The 16,150-nt window shown below is 45.6% G+C and overlaps 2 protein-coding genes across 4 annotated transcripts in view; both read left to right on the top strand.

The window, feature by feature from the left end:
• Window positions 1-16,150, top strand: part of LOC144150782 (GTPase-activating Rap/Ran-GAP domain-like protein 3) — a 751,818-nt gene that overhangs the window by 664,116 nt on the left and 71,552 nt on the right. The window lies entirely within an intron of this gene.
• LOC144150756 (uncharacterized) lies at window positions 3,329-12,164 on the top strand. Of its 2 annotated transcripts, XM_077682180.1 has the most exons (4): window positions 3,329-3,602; window positions 4,338-4,475; window positions 10,638-10,734; window positions 11,521-12,164. In XM_077682180.1, the coding sequence occupies exons 1-4, from the start codon at window positions 3,498-3,500 to the stop codon at window positions 11,556-11,558; spliced, it is 378 nt and encodes a 125-aa protein (XP_077538306.1). In that variant the 5' UTR covers window positions 3,329-3,497; the 3' UTR covers window positions 11,559-12,164. The 2 variants fall into 2 exon arrangements, with proteins under 2 accessions (XP_077538306.1, XP_077538307.1); XM_077682181.1 differs by lacking the exon at window positions 10,638-10,734.

The raw sequence follows: 16,150 nt of genomic DNA, 5'->3' as shown, positions 1-16,150 counted from the left end.
CCCACATTGGCGCACTCGCTGTATTAAAATTCCTTTAAAATGGCGTCCACGCAAATGCTCTATCTACTGTAACGCATAGCTACGCGTTCATTCTGTCTCTCCACATAGAAGTATAAAACGATGCCGCGATGCCAAAATAAGTAGATATGGTTACGCTATCAAGTATTAAATCTAAGGCTATTGCTTTTTGTATAAACAGATCTCGTGGCCTTGAGAGATATTACTCATTAAGAAAATTGGAGCCAAAAGGTGACGTTGACAGATTCGCGTCGACAGCAGATAAAATTCCCATCTCTGTAAGAGGATCCTTCTACGCGTGTGCTGTGGTTTCCGGCAGCCGCCATGTTTTTCTGTAGCAGTTGGCGAGAAGGCGTCGTCGAGCACCGCACCCTTGCTCTGTTATCAGTACCAGTGTTTATCCATTTTGTTGCCAAGGGAAATGTCGTGGCTGGTAGATTGTCGGAACGCTCCAGCGCTCACGGCAAATGCGCTTTCGCATTACAGACCTTCTTCGCCAGCCATCGGCGTTGATCTTCCCTGTATACCCTTCGCGCCCCGATCGTGCGCAAGTTTAATGCGAGCAGCAGGCCGCCGAAGATGGTTGTGCCCAGTCGCGTGGAAGGCTCCTTAAAATTAATAGCGCGTGTGTAACATATATGTAGTTTTCTTTTACTACTACAGCGCTCAGGCGCGCTCCCCGTTTCTGTCATTGGGCTGGAAGGAAAAAAAAAGTTGCTGCCTCGTCGGTGCGCGCGAGCGCCCGACTGCAGGCACAAATAAAGTGTGTCCCAATCCAATCCAATGGCGCACTCTGTAAACGCGTGCACGAGTGCTCATCCGCGCGTGCGCTGCGCCATGCAGCTGAGGAAATCTGGAGCGTAGCTTGAGTTTGGTGCCGTATCGCTTCCATAAACGTTTCTGCAGGCGCGTTTTATACGCTTTCGAGCGAAAAGTCGATAAACCGTGGATCTGCCGCGGACGGTAACGTCGGCCCACGCCTTCCTAAATAACCTGCAGATACCCGGCATAATTCCATTTCGGGGCTCGCGTCATCTGCTGCCACTCCGTTTAACTTGCGCATTTTTGCGATACTGCATGCGTATAGAAAAAAAAAAGTGGTTTGCGCACAAGATTTAGGGATACGTGTGAGACGGTCTTCGCGACGAGAAGGCTCGCAGCCGTGCAGTGCGTCGGCCAGGGCGTATACTCAGCTTGGAGTAATGCGCTGTGAGTGCATATCGACGCTTATTCTCGCTCGCACGCGTAAGATCGAGTTCAGACTGTTGCCGCAACTGCCGTAATAACTTTAAAGAATGACGTCATTTCACGTCTCAGCCAACCGAACTGCGTGACACGCCGTTTTTTTACGTCCATAGCTCACGATATGGCTGTTACGTCGGTAGTCGGAACATAGCCTAAGGAAGGAAATGGCTTAATTCGCGTTTGTTAACTGTCATATGTTAACAACATATGACAGAGGCGCCATTTGTCATATGTTGCGTCGAGCGTCCCCGTTTCATTTCCAAACCGGCTTATCACAGCAATATTTCTGTGTGTAATCGCAACCCTTGTTATTTTCTATCGTGAATATTGTTTTCTATATTTCACAGGAAAGCGGTCCTACCACGAAGAAAGTCGTATCGCACCTAAAATAGCCTTTTAGTTATATTTGCATCTATTGTCGCTTTAGTTTCCGGATTGATATCAAGTCTGCCACGTGGCAATGGCCGTTTGTTTGAATACCCAACGTGTGCATTATAATATTGCCAGCAACGCTGCTGTCGAGCACATGCCGCTAGACTCTTAGTAAAATTACTGAAGTGCAAAATTAGCTAGTGCGTATTTCTTGGTATTTTTTGTATTTCTATTTTCGTGTGAGTTTCATTTCGAGCTACAGGTCTGCGCAACGCAACAGTGACGAAGTGTAGAGTAGAGCCATGTACAACGTGAGCCGAAACGCCGGAATGACAAAGGAAAAGTATTTGCGGTGCGACCGAATATTCAGAACATCAAATAATAACGGGTATCCCCCGAGAATTAGTGCTTAATAGACACACTGTAGTTCGCATGTTTAATATCGCTACAATTTGGCCACATTTATCACCTGGGTCGCAGGCTTTCAGGCTTTCAGCTGGTTTTATCATGTACTTCTTCACTGTCCTACATGGTATCATTTTGCACAGCCTGGTGACCAGTATCGCAGGCTCACTTTTATTACGCGTGGACATAAGCGAAATAAGTTTAGGAGGGTTACAGCTGTTTCTTTTTGGAGACTTCTGTCAAGGTCCTGAAAGCTGAGTGCTGGAAGCGTGGCAACAACTCGCAAGAATTGTCTTTTTTTGTCATCCGTACGCATATGAACGCGAAAAACAGGGTCAGCGGAATGTAGAAAAGTCGTGCAGTTTTTACATAGCCGTTGATACGTATTTGATGAAATAAAAATATAGGGCATAATTTACTGCGTCATTTTCGTTATTCTTTCATTATAAAGAAACGGGGAACGTCAGAGGCTGAATTCTTTTTACCCAGTCACTATAGAAGGTGATCACACATAAGTCATCAGTTATTTTTAAATTAGGCGCTTAGATGAACGTGAAGACCATCTCTACCGTGGGGTTATGCGCCCAGGGGGACACAGAATTAGGTGGCAGTGTTTGATGTCGGTGGCTTAATTAAGCAAAATTGAATAATGAACTTTTTAGAGGCTGCAGTAAGCAGGCATGTTTGTATTGAAAAGTTAGACGCAATCGTGTTTCTACGCAGTTTCATTTGACAGAATTCTCCTAGCGCATGCGTACTCCGAGATATCGAACTCGAAAGTCCAGTTGCCGTTCGCAACGTATGCTAGACTGCGAAGACCGGCTCGAAGCTCCTCCCTTCAGTGACGTGGCTGCTGTGTACGGTGTTTAGTTTGACAAAGGAGTGGAAGCAGAGGCAAAAGTGATAACTGGCACCCTTTCAGTCTTGCTGGCGTTATCGCAATCTGCAGCACTCGGAACCGCTGTCGAAACACAGAACAGAAGGGAGGAGCTTTGCGCACGTCGTCACTACCTAGCATGTGTAATCATGCGAACGGCAATTAAACTTCACAGTTCGATATCTCGGAGCGCGGATGCGCTTGAAGAATTCTGCCAAACGAAACTGAGTAGAAACACGATTGCGTCTAACCTTTTCTTACAAACACGGCTGCTTACTGCACCCTCTAAAAAGTTAATTATTCAATTTTACTAATAAAGCCACCAACATAAATAACACCTAATTTTGTGTCCCCCTGTGCGATACCCTAACTATGGACCTGCCCTTCAGGAGAGGAATTAACCAACCTTTTGGGCGGGTGAGGAGCATCGCTAGGCGGATGTGACGTCACGTTTGCTCGCAGCGTTCCCGCGCGGTATGTTTACATTTTTCCGAGTGCTGCCTACACGGCGTACGTGCCGTAGCGATTCAAGTAGTCGCGTTCGACTTATGCGATCAACGCAAGAATTCATAAACTGGCGATGGTTGTCGCCCTGTCAGTCGTCGTTCAACAGCTCCAGCGTCTTCTGGCACAACAGCTTTGCAGTTATCTGTGGGCGTTCAACTGTCCACCATCGGCCGACCAGGTGAGTGTTTTTTGGCGGGTTTGCAATCAGTTCGCATATCTCCTACTGCAAAGCTTGCTTTCTGCTCGCGGCAGTTATATTAGCGACGTTTACGAAATTCTTAACGGCGCGTTCTCCCCGTCTTGCATTATTGTCGCTGTTTATGCTGCTCGTTCGCGTCTGTCGGCGATCGCGAGCTGTTGACGGTTTGTTGCACGGCGCGGAAACTCGCTCGCATTGCAAACCCGTCTCGCCCATGACGTTTCCTTGTCTCTTTAATGTGGCGTCATTAACATCACTTGTTTTCCTCGACGCTTTTTCTAGACAACGTGCCTTGTGCTAACCGATCTTAATATTGTAACGAAAATGAACTTGCAGTACGATCTGTTGGTGAAGTTAGGAGCGTGACGGGTCCCTGTTGGCAAGGTTTTCGTGTGTGCGTGTGGTTCGTGAGGGCGTTGTAACACGCTACTTTAGCCTGTTGCACTCGTTGCTGCATCCAGCACTTTTGCTGCCAGGAGTGCCTGCCAAGGAATGCTTACGTCGTTATGTGTTTTCATCTTTAATAGTGGGGCCAATCGGCGTTCAATAACTGGTGGAAATTCAGCGGGAACGACCCGGATAACGCAGGGCGGGCAAGAGCACTGCTTGTGTGGTCTTCGCTTTCGTTTGCCCCTTTTTTAGTCATCCTAGATTGTTTATTACTGCTGCCTCAACGGTGCTTCATTCCTCATGTTCCATTTCTTTCTCTTGCAGCATCTCCCGACTGCAGTCACAGTGCCCCTAGCCTGCCTGCAGCACTCATCCTGCCATTCTAGTGGGAACTGCCATTCTAGTGCAGGCCACTTGTCACAACCAAACGGGTTCCCGACTTTTCCTGGCTTCTATTTGATGGTATACTTTAGATCCACCAGTGCATTCTCACTCCGTGTACATTTCAAGCGAGGGTTTACAGTAACACGGTAGTTGATAGCCATGAAGACAGCAGCGTGTGTACTAAAAATCAAGTTTAGTTATTTATGCCAATGTCAAAAAACCAACCTGGTCTATGCATCCATTCCAGCCTGACATTTTCAAATACAAGTCTTTCAGTAGCTAGTGAAACAATGAAGAGGTAGGGATAGCTCATGCACTGCTTAATTACTACCTTCATTTTTTTACTGTTGAAAATTTATGGATGATGCTATATGTACCACCTAGTGAAGTCCCACCAGAAATTGTTATATGCACTACCGATATAGCACAATCTATGAGGTGGGCTGGCGTGACCTTCGTGCAAACAGCACCGTACGTGGTTTCCGTCACGACAAAGTTTGCACTGTAGTTTTGGGCGTGTAATGGGTTATGGCTGACCACAGGGCCGTTTACAGTGCTTTCCAGCTTCCAGTGGAGGCAGGAACACAAATTACGTGGTCGGCCAGGGCACAGTACATGGTGTTAGTCAACACCATAGATATACCGTGCCTCGGATGGCCGCGTCATATATATATATGTTTCTTAATTTTACTTTTGAGTTTTGTGTAAGCAAGGATGTATCTAGTGCCCCTATGCTGTCTATCCTTGGTTTTTGTAAACACTAAGTAATATCGCACGGTAGCTTTATTCATCGTAATGAGATTTCTCGGGTGCCAGATTGCTCAGATCTCGCATGGTTTCCTATGGCTGCAGGGATGTACAATGTCTTGGGTTCGATTCTTGGCTGCCGGGGCTGCATTGAATCTATAAAGCCAAAAAAATTAACCTTCTGTACACAATGTCTTGGTTTACGCTAAAGATCCTTGAGTGAGAGGTCTACCACACTGCCCTGTGCCTCATAGTGCGAAGTGACCTCAGTTTACTCGATTATGATGCAATTACTTAATGCCTTCTCATGTAAACTCTTGAGTGCAAACGGGAGAAGGTGCACCTACCTCGCCTTGAGCTGTTAGACTAAGTTGCCTTTTTCGCACGACATCTAAGCTGTGTGAGAAAGCCATACAGGGCTAAGAATGTTGTAAGAAATGCCTCTTACGTGAGGCAGCTCATACATAATGTTTAAAAAAAGCGTGTCACATTATTTTGCAGTAAGCTCTTTAAACGTTTTACACCCCTCCTACCGCCCTGCTTTTATTGTTAATAAAGGCACTTTGCATATGTAGACACAGGAAAATGAAGCAGAAAGACAGATATTTTTTTCAGCTGCACAGTGTCGCAGGCTATGCACCTGATGCAATGCTGTTTGTTCATCACGGTTTGCACTGTGCTTTGAAACAGTTTGTTACCAAGGTCCAAAGATTCACTTGGCTATTTCATGTCAGGAATGATACAAAGGGATCATCTGTGGAAGCAATGCCCATCTTATTCTTGTCCTTTTGTAATTTATGAGAGCTGCTGCAGCCAAGCATTCTATGGTATATTTATGAACTAGAAAATACATGGAAAAGGCAGTCTCTAAGCTGGAGGGAAACTATCGAGTAGCATATGCATTTAGTTTAAATAGTGGCGTGTTGCCCAACTGCTGGGCAACCGCATTAAGTTTATGCCGTGCTTGTGATTTGCTCAAGTATGTGAACTAGTCTTAGGCATTTACGTGTTGATAAAAGAATTCCGTGCTATCTTCATTCATTCACTGCAACTCGTTTGTGCTCATGGGGAGCATTCGGAATATGACCCTTAGCATGATAAAAATCAGAATACGCTTTACTCAGTTGGACTCAAGATATACCTGATCAGGACACGTCTACTCCTGAATGCTTAGATACCTGATCACATAAAAATTGGCCAACTTAACAAGCTGCAGGAAAAGAAGCAGCCCCATTCCTTCACCATAAAATAAAAAGAAGACAAGAAGAAACTATTTTACATTTGCAAAAGGTCCAGGCGAGGCTGTTGTTTCTTACGCTTTCAAGAATACATTAATACTGTTGTTGTTTTACAATATAAAGTGAATTTTCCTTACACTACTTCCTCGACTTCAGTTGTTTTCCTTTCTGGGTGACCTATGAGACCAAAGGTGCAATGTAATTAACAGTATGGTCATGTTGATTGTAAACATGATATAAAAGGAGCACAAAAATATGCATGGCAAAACTCAGGACTTTTGTTGTGTTGTTTTTCATTTATAGTTAATTTTGTTTTGTCCTATGGCACAATGCAATTCTCGAAACCAGCTTTCCTCAGAAACCTATTGAGCCCAATTTTTCATACTAGGCAACATTACATGCAATGGCTGCACAACACTTTCTGCCTGAATATAAATGTGGCTAAAAAATGTCTTAGTTATTTTGAAGCAGGCAGTTTTCATTGCCAGTCAGACAAAATGGGGCCAGATGCCATCTGTGCAAAACCGCATGTGACCGCACCATGGGAGGAGGAGGACAAACATTTTATTGAGCCTTTAAAGGCCCCTTAGGGGACGTGGTGACCGGCGTACCGGTGTCCGCAGCAGCCCTCGCCGTGACCACCCGCTGGGTAGACAGGTCGGACCTGCCCAGTGCCTCAGCCCAGTGCCCACCGTCTGCTAAGAGAGGATAGGGGTTGGGGGGACAGTTCCAAAGAAGATGGTCCAGTGTTTCCACTGCTCCACAGGCCGTGCAGTTGGTGGAGGGGTGGACGGAAGGATAAATACGGTGCAGGTGGTAGCGACATGGGAGGGTATGGGTTTGCACCAGTCGCCATAGCCGTTCTTCCCTGTTGGATAAATCCGGGTGTGCGGGGGGGAGCTAGCGGCGTGAGAGGCGGTAATGTGCCGTAATGTCTTGGAAGGTCAAGAGACTGTCCCAAGCTGATAGGGCTCCGTGAAAGGGTTCGAGGCTAGGGCCTGCTTGGACGGTGAGCTCTCGAGCGGCCCTATGTGCTGCCTCGTTTCCCCCCACGCCCATGTGGGCCGGAGTCCAGATCAGCTTTATTTGTATGGTAGGAGGATTTTTGAGGAGAATTTTGAGCACCAGGGGCGAGATCATGCCTCTGGCGTAATTTCGAATGGCCGTTTTCGAATCCGAGATGATAGTGATAGGGGGCGGCCTATGTGTAAGGGCTAGCGCGATAGGTGACCGGTAAAAGGTGCAAAGGCTCATGGGTACGTTGTCTGCTCCAGCCACTTTTGGTTCGAGATCTCGCCTGGCCTCCCGTACGCCGGCGGCTTTCACGCGCGTGTGTGCGTGTTGTTTATTTGTCACAGAGTGCTAACCTTTCAGAGAAGCCCCTAGTAGAATTCATTGTTGTTACACATTGAATGTGCGATGCATGAGCGGTTTTTTTTTTCAGTGGAAACAGATAAACAACAAGCACAAGCGCACGTGAAAGCCGTCGGCATATGGGAGGCCAGGAGAGCTCTCGAACCGGAAGTAACAGAACTCCGCGGGAGCAGACATGCACCCATGAGCATTTGCGCTTTTTACCGGTCACCTATTGCCGCCTCTTCTGCCTCAGCGGGTCAGTTGGTGCGGTCTGTTAGGGATTTAAGAGGAGGAGTGTTGGAATGGTTGATTACTACTGCGACAGCGTATGCATCCTGCCATCGATAGCAAGCTGCGTCCACGTAAACCGTAGTGGGGTGGACGGGGTATTTCTCTGTAAGTGCTTGTGCTCGTAGTTCCCTACGCTGCTTGTTGAAAACAGGGTGATATTGCGCGGTAAAGGGTGGATAGTGAGGGAGCCATGAATGTCGGCTGCTACCGGGAGCCTGTCATCACAGAGGATAGGGGCTTTAAGGTTAAGAGTAACAAGGAGAGTGTGACCGGTGGGGGTGGATGAGAGCCTATTTAGCTGACCGATAAGGTGGGCTTCAATGAGTTCCTCCGCAGTATTGTAAATGCCGAGTTTCTCGATTCTGGCAGTGGTAGTGCTCTGAGGGATTTGTAGCGCCGTTTTTTAGGTCTTTCGAATGAGGCAGTTGACTTTAGAGAGTTCGGTACGCGAGGGCAAGAGATACGGGAGGGAGTAAGTGAGAAGGCTGAGCCCAAATGCCTGTATCAGCCGGATACGCTCCGTTTCTTTGAGCCCCTTGTTGCGGGCAGCAATCCTGCGGATGAGGGCGATCGTCTGATTCACCTGAGAATTCAGCTGTGCTAGGTACTTAATGTTTGCGAAATTGCGCTGTATGCAGAGCCCAAGTATTTTCAGGACTTCCACTTGGCGAACATCCCTACCATCAATGCGGACCTCAATGGTGGGTGTCTGGGCTGGGTTGCTGGTTGATTTGGCGGGGAGGATTAAAATCTCAGATTTTTCAGGTGAGCATCCAAGCCCAACTTGCGCGGCGGCGGTAACTAAGTCAGCTCCCTGTTAGAGAACCTCCTCGATTTGAAAGTCGCTGCCTCTGGTGGTCCACAGCGTAATATTATCGGCGTATATGCTGTGGAGTAAGCGAGGGATCGCGGCGAGCTTACTGGGAAGGTGGATTAGGGCAATGTTAAATAGGAGTGGGGATAATACTGCACCTTGAGGCGTGCCAATGGTTGGGAAATGGATAGTGTCCGATTGTAGGTCACCGAGCTGAATAACAGCCGTGCGGTTCGAAAGGAAGTTACGGATATAGTTGTATGTGCGGCGACCCGGAGTGAAAGTGGCAACGTTACACAAAATAGCCTGGTGTGATACGCGATCAAAGCTTTCTAAAGATCAAGTGCCAAAATGGCTCAATTATCTACCTTTGAAGGGGCAGCGATAATTCCGTGTTTTAATTGCAGGAGTACATCTTCGGTTTCCGCACCATGGGAAGTGTTGTCCAGTTTTTTGCAAATCGCTTGTTAGCCCTACGGGAACCGCAGCACGTGTAGTGACTGCCATAATCTTTGTCTCAGCCCTATAAATTGACGTGAACCTTTTTCCTCCTTACTTAAAACAGATTTCCTTTTTTGTTGTTTGATCCTGTTTACAGCAAGCCCTTTTTTGTAGAGAAAAGGAACTGCCACCTGAAGAAAACCACCTCTGCTTCAAAAATGCACTGATCAAGATTAGTATCATACTACAATGAGAACATATAAATGTTAAAATGTAAAAAATTAGCCATATACACAAATAACTAATGAAGTGTGCCGCTGCACAAATTGGTTTTCAATACATAAACAAAGGAGTGCTTCAAAGAGAAAGGTCAAGAAAAAGGGCAGGGGTGTTTTCTGGTCTGTTTCACTACAACCTAAAATGATGCTTTGGCTCTCGGTAAGATTAAGTACACTATTTATATGGTACTAGGAAGTGTCCAAGCAGCATTTCTGACTCGCCCCGTCTTTCTACGAGCATTACTGACAGTTTCTCTCTTGTTGATCGAAGAAACGAGTGAAATGCGCTGAAAGCATCAAATCTGCATTCGCACCATTCAGTTGCATGGTCTGGCTCATTAACAAGGAACCACACGACAAACAGACGTGCTCACACGTCAGCTCAGAGTTGCGTATCGAGAAATTCTGGGCGAGCTAGAGAAGCTTGCCAGGTCTTGCACTTAAACATCAGTAAAGCATGCATTATGCGACAAACCAACGACGACAGAAATAGCTACCTTCATACTGGGCAAGTGTTCGAACCACTGTGGCGTGTTAACGCCGCGATCAGAAAGTTGCCACGCCAGTTTGACAGCCCTGGCGCGAATCGTGTGTGTCAGTCCGGCCCACAATTGAAGACTTCTGCGTTATTACTGTGATTTGTGGCAGCCAGATTGGTGGGATCGACCCATGGATGATCGGTCAGAAGCAGTGACAAGCAGCCATTTTGACCCTCTGAACGCTTGAAAGTACGTGTAAACATATAAAAAAGTGTTTCTGACTGCAGCTAGATAATGCTATATCGGTGGTGGGTATAGCACTTCATAGGTTGTATTCACTGGTGTGGCCGGCAAGTGGGCGACCCTGTGTGTGCGCCGCCATGTATGTGCCGCAGCATCTGTGATACGTCGGACTCCATGAGATTGCGGTAATGGACCTTTTTCTATTAGCAATCTGCACATGCGCGGGCTGGTAATCCGCCATTCTGGACAGTCGTCTCGGGCAAAACAAACAAAAGGGTGCCCCCTCCACTTGTTGCTGGGGTAGCAGCTATGCTTTCTAGTGATGCACGTTTTTATTTCTTCTTTTTCGACAGCATGTGGTGAGTTGTGCGTGCACACAAAGGATTTCAAAGGAAAGGGGTGAAGACTTGAGGTTGACCACGGTACGAGCACATGGCTACCAGCAAGGGGGTGAGCGGTGCAAGCATGGCACAACTCGGGAGATGGCATCACGTGCACTGGCTTCATTTAATATAAATATAGAATATAACTATAAATTGGCGTGTGCATAAAGCATTTCTTCGAAAGCAATATTTGGTTTTGGTTTTCAACTGTGCATTAAACGACACTTGTGTCAACATCGGTAGTCGCAGGCGACTGCAGCGTTGCCTCTGGCATGCCGTGTCGCTTTCGTTCATAGCCGCAGTTTCATTCTACAGTGATGCAAAGTTCTTGAGGGCAAGGAGAGCACCACCACGTAATTTGAGTGCAATTAATAGGTCTTCTCTTAATACTAAGGCCGACAATCGGGCTGAAGTGGTGCAGACGATATGCACCGAGGTTTTCTTTTTTCTGCGAGGTGTGGGCACAATGCGCAGGCACAGACGTGGTGGTTTCCAGTGTTGTCTGGTGAAGAAATCTCCCTCTGAAATTTTCAGTGAATACCATCTATTGGGTTGCAGTCCAGTATTTCTGAAAGGTTCACTGCTATTGTGACAAATTTTTTAGAGCAGTCATGGTCGCTAAGATGGTAGTCATGAGAAGCTGAATCACTGTTCCAGAGGAGGCTGGAACAACCGCGCTATTGCTCCGCTTGTTCCCAGGCTTGGGTTGCGACATCAGTGTCCTGACAGCACCACACCTAGCTTGCTAATCCCAGAGCTTGCAGTCTCCTCCTGATGCATTTTTCTTGCTCTTTGCTCCGCCTCCTTTCCATCTTGAGGTTCGTGCTTAAATACTCTCATCATGTCTTTGCAGCACCTGCTGACTGGGCTCTAGCCTGTGCCTGCTGGTGAAGAGAAGTTTGCTGTGAGACGAGGGTCTTGACGAGCACGTAACTCCTGTTGTTAAAGTGAAGCTTTCAGGACCTCACTGATTGCATTCAATGTGGCTACATAATGCACTGCAGGAAAGCTAACTTTACACAGTGAGTTTCACAAAGCGATGAGGATGATAAGCGAAAGCATATGCACCTCAAGAAAAAACGCTTTCCATGGTCATAATGGAACCAGTGTCCCTTGCATTATGAAACCATTGTCTGTCAGACTGCGCCCTTCTGATACGGTCGAAGCAGTTTTTACTCAAGTCGCAAGAGAGAGAGTGAGAATAAACTTTAATTAAATGCGCAAAATGCTTCAGAGAGGTGTCCTCATTCCAGGATGCCTTGAGCTCAAGCCACGTTGACAGTCCTTTTGATCAGGCACAGCTGACCTTCGAGGCTGGAGCTGGCCAGAAAGCTTCGAGTTAGAAAGGAACATCAGTTTTTGATCAAAAACTTTATTTTTACAGTTATGATGATAAGAATCGGGGGATGCATGTGGTTTTTCATTGAAACTGTAGATATGAAATTTGTTTCTGTGTAATACGACTCTATTCACATTTATTTGGATTTTTATGTTTGATTTTACGACAACCTTTATAAAAAAATTGCTGGAGGGGCGCAGCTGAACAAGGTACCGGTGAACTGTGCACAAATCAAGGACTGACTGCCATAAGACTAACATTATCATTATATATGGTCTGTAGCAGAAGTTACAGCCATGTGAAGTTTGGGCCTAGAAAATGGGAACCAGGAAAACTGGTGTTGCCATCCAGGCCCAAACTTCAAACAGCTGTCACTTCTGCTACAGACCATATATAATGATAATGTTAGTCTTATGGCAGTCAGTCCTTGATTTGTGCACAGTTCACCGGTACCTTGTTCAGCTGCGCCCCTCCAGCAGTTTTTTTATAAAGGCTGTCAAAAAATCAAACATAAAAGCCAAATAAAGTTGAATGTAGTTGTTTTACACAGAAACAAACTTCATATCTACAATTTCAATGAAAAACCACATGCATCACCCAATTTTTACCGTCCTAACTGTAAAAACCATGTTTTTTTTGTTTAAGACCAGGGTGCCCACTTAGAAAAAAAGAATTTGAGTTTTTTGGTAGACAGCCCGGTAAAAGACCTCCCAAAAGCAAAGATTGTGGTGTGTTTCCACCATACTACTCTAGGGTGCTGGTGGCAACTGCCCTGGATGAACTGCTTTTAAACTTTATTTCAGGAATGAGTGAAGATCTTTATTTCAGGAAATGAGTGAAGATCAATCCCCTTTTACGGTGGGGTGCTACATGAATGGTTCATTTTTAGCCACTAGATTCAAATGTCATGTCTTCATCCTCTCTCTAAGGGGTTTTGGCACCTCCCCTTAAGGGTGATTGACCTTGACTTGTGACAGCCACGCAGCACTTTTTTCATTTGTAACATCATGGCAATTCGCAGTCCCACTTCCAGTTTGTTTCCTCCTACTGTGTACTGTGGAGTACAGACTACTGGGTGGTAGTAGTGTCGCCAGCAAGCAGTCCTCTAGCTCCCACGTTGCTGTTCATCTATACCATCCAGCCACACGCCTGGTTGATAAGAAAGTACAGTGCCTACTAAGACTCCCAACCCTTAATTTTGTCCATTTGCCGTATTCTTCGTCTCTGTTCAGCTGCGTGGGAAGGTTCAGCCGCAGCTGCTGTGCTCTTCTATTGCTCAGTCTCCTATCCAGAGAGCTCCTCTCCACAGTTATGTGCAAATCTGTGGTTGTCAGTTTCATCATTGCTCTCTGTTACTTGTTCTGTCATGTGTTCATTAGTTGCTGTAATTAATTGCAAGGAAAAAAAACGTGCACGCTTTTGTCTTGCGACAATAATGGCTTTTTTTTTAACGTTTATTGAAATGTAAAAAAAACACCCGGGGGCCTCTTGCTAGTGCATCAGGCCCCCTTAGAAGTAGCGATTAGTTAAAGTTCACGACGGGTATGGGTGGGAAATAGCAAGGGAAAAATAGTGGGTCGGTATATGAAATGCAGGAGTGTGTCCCACACTGCCTCCGCTAAATTAGGTGGGTAGGAGGGACGCAAGAGATCATTTAAGGAATTTGGTCGTAAGTTAGTGGGAAGGGTGTCTAGGAGAAATTGTCTTTCAGTTTAACTCAGTTTTCTCGCGAGGGATTCCTTGCTTGATTGTCATCTGAGCTTGGACGTTGCCTGTTTGAGCTATCACTTACTTGCATGCTGTTTGGACTTTTGATCGCAGTGGCTTTGAAACTTCGCCACTTGATTTTGCTCGACGAAAGCTTCGCGTTCAAACTGTCGTTGTCATTAGAATGTGAGGTGCACCATTTTTGTCTAATTTTGCATCTCGATGCACCGCTATCCAGATTCAAACTACTTCGACCATGTTGCAATGGTGTCACGGAATAGATGTTGGTTTCACACCGCAAGGGTCCTGATTTGTTTCTGACTGCAGGAAGCGTTTTTTTTTCTGCACTTCTTTACCCACGATCATTATCATTGTCAGAGAAAGTTGGCTTTTCTGCAATGCCTTTTTGGCATGGCATATTCCACTGGTGAGACATAGAAAGTTTTGCTTTAAAATCAGGGTCTTCAAGCACTTTTGGTCCAGTGAGTAGCAATCTGCACGTATTTGTAACCATACAATACTGAGTTAGCACCCTTCGATCCTTCCTGTCTTGTGCCAGCAGTCTCGTCATCCAACACATGAAAGTGCCCTCGACTTTTGCCCGCACTTTTCACTTATGCCTGACCCAATAACTTTTGTTGATTTCCAGTGTTGCGCATGTCACATTTTCATTCAGGGTCACCTTGGGGCAGATAAGCGCCTGCTTGTATTTTTATCAAGTGGTTTTAGCTAGAGTCACTGGAGCATGCTTCGCACTCTTGTGTGAGCAGCATTATGGTGCCTTGTTGCTTGTCCGGCAAGTGATGTGATGCCATGTCAATAAACATTCTTCAGTGTTTGTGATGACTTTGGTGTTTTCTTGGCTTCACTTTCTAATAGTGAGAGTTGCTATCCATCAAGAAGCATACACTTACAAATGCTAGGTATTCTTATTTTTTTCTTAGGAAGACATTTACAAAGTTTCGTTGGCAACACAGCATAACATCAAAACAAATAAAACCAACTAAAATGGCAAATGTGGCATATTTTTAAAATTAATAAACTGTGGTAAAACAACACAGCACGAGAGAGAGAGCACGGAAAGTGACAGCACTGCGTGTTTGTACCATTCTGTTGTTTTCGTGCTAAATATTTTCAAATAAATAAATATGCAAGGAATGCAGTTGAAGTAGGGTAACTTTTTATTTGAGCTTGTCTCTTGGACATACAAGTACATTTCTTGAATCGATTGCTGGATGCAATTTTTGATATTAGGCAAGCACTGGATTCTCGAATGGACACAACAGACGTTTGTTCAATTCTTATTTGCAATTGCATTGTGCAGTTTAACCCGTACAAAACATTTCGCCAAAGTCCAAAGCATTGGTTTAGGTAGAACAAAAAAAATGCCTGTGTGCCAAGATTTCGAAGCATGTCAAAGATTTATAGGTGGCCTGACTTAACCTATAGCCCTACACTGCAGTTACCCCTCATAGCTGGCCCAAGTTATGCTGAGCTTTTCCTCGTGAAACCTAAAAAGTTGAATTTTGATGTTTACAGCTACGCTGTGCAATGTATAAGCCTAGCATAATTTACTCTTCAGTATTTTTACTCTATCCAGGTTTTATGTTTATTACACCACAATCAAAGTTTGCAGCCAGTGTTGAATTGACGAGCGTCAACCAATTCAGGTTGAAAGCACAAAATGCTCTAACAGAAATCGCAGTCTTCACATGTGATCAAATACGTAGTTCTTTAACACTAAACAAGGCTACTGCAGAATGCTAGGAGCGTAAAATATACTCGATGAGGTGCAGTTGGCCAGTGTGTAATTTAAGCAGCATTGTTTTAAGACAAACGGAAATTGGTAAAACACCCATGATCTTCTAACAGCAGCTATCATCGTGACTGGCCAATTCACCTGAGTGGGGATGTTACGGCTATGTGCTGGCCTAATGAATTGCCAAAACTCATTGTATGTCGGGTTGCTTGTACCTGTGGACTTTTTTCAGTTTAAGGTCATAATGCGCTCCCTGGGTCCACCTTTAGTCAGCTAGACCCACTGAGCTACAGTGGTGTCAAGGATGTGGTGCTGGACTTGCACTAGGGATGTCCTGGGTTTGGTTCCCATGTGGTTTGAACTCTCCCCAAAGTTTTGAACTCAATCCACTCTTTGCTCTCTTTGCACTGCCGGCCGGTTTAGGAGCTGTTGTGCTAGTACAGCGGATAGTGGCTTCTTAGTCAATGGGCCACTTATTGCTTTCGCGTTGATAAGGTAGAGTTTTCAAGATTGTGTGTTACGGTCGGTTACACTTGCCACATTTAGGGTGCTTAAATCCGACCATGTGCAAATTGCAGGCCTGTGATAAAAGGGTATAGGTGATTATTTAGATGCATAAAACTGCGCCTACTGTCAAGGCATGCCGTGAATTTGTTGGTGGAATGGACATTTACAAAC

Source organism: Haemaphysalis longicornis, unplaced genomic scaffold, assembly GCF_048455015.1.
Source record: "Haemaphysalis longicornis isolate Haplotype H1 unplaced genomic scaffold, Haemaphysalis longicornis Haplotype H1 scaffold_1, whole genome shotgun sequence".
Lineage (NCBI taxonomy): Eukaryota > Metazoa > Arthropoda > Arachnida > Ixodida > Ixodidae > Haemaphysalis > Haemaphysalis longicornis.
Note: the sequence above shows the minus strand (reverse complement) of the source record. Positions and strands in the feature narration are given on the sequence as shown.

Bases quoted from the DNA above. Each gene is read 5' to 3' on its own strand.
- LOC144150756 (XM_077682180.1), top strand. From the start codon at position 3,498: ATGGTTGTCGCCCTGTCAGTCGTCGTTCAACAGCTCCAGCGTCTTCTG. The intron at 3,603-4,337 runs GTGAGTGTTTTT...TTTCTCTTGCAG, and splicing joins GTCCACCATCGGCCGACCAG to CATCTCCCGACTGCAGTCAC. The intron at 4,476-10,637 runs GTATACTTTAGA...CTTTTTCGACAG, and splicing joins TTCCTGGCTTCTATTTGATG to CATGTGGTGAGTTGTGCGTG.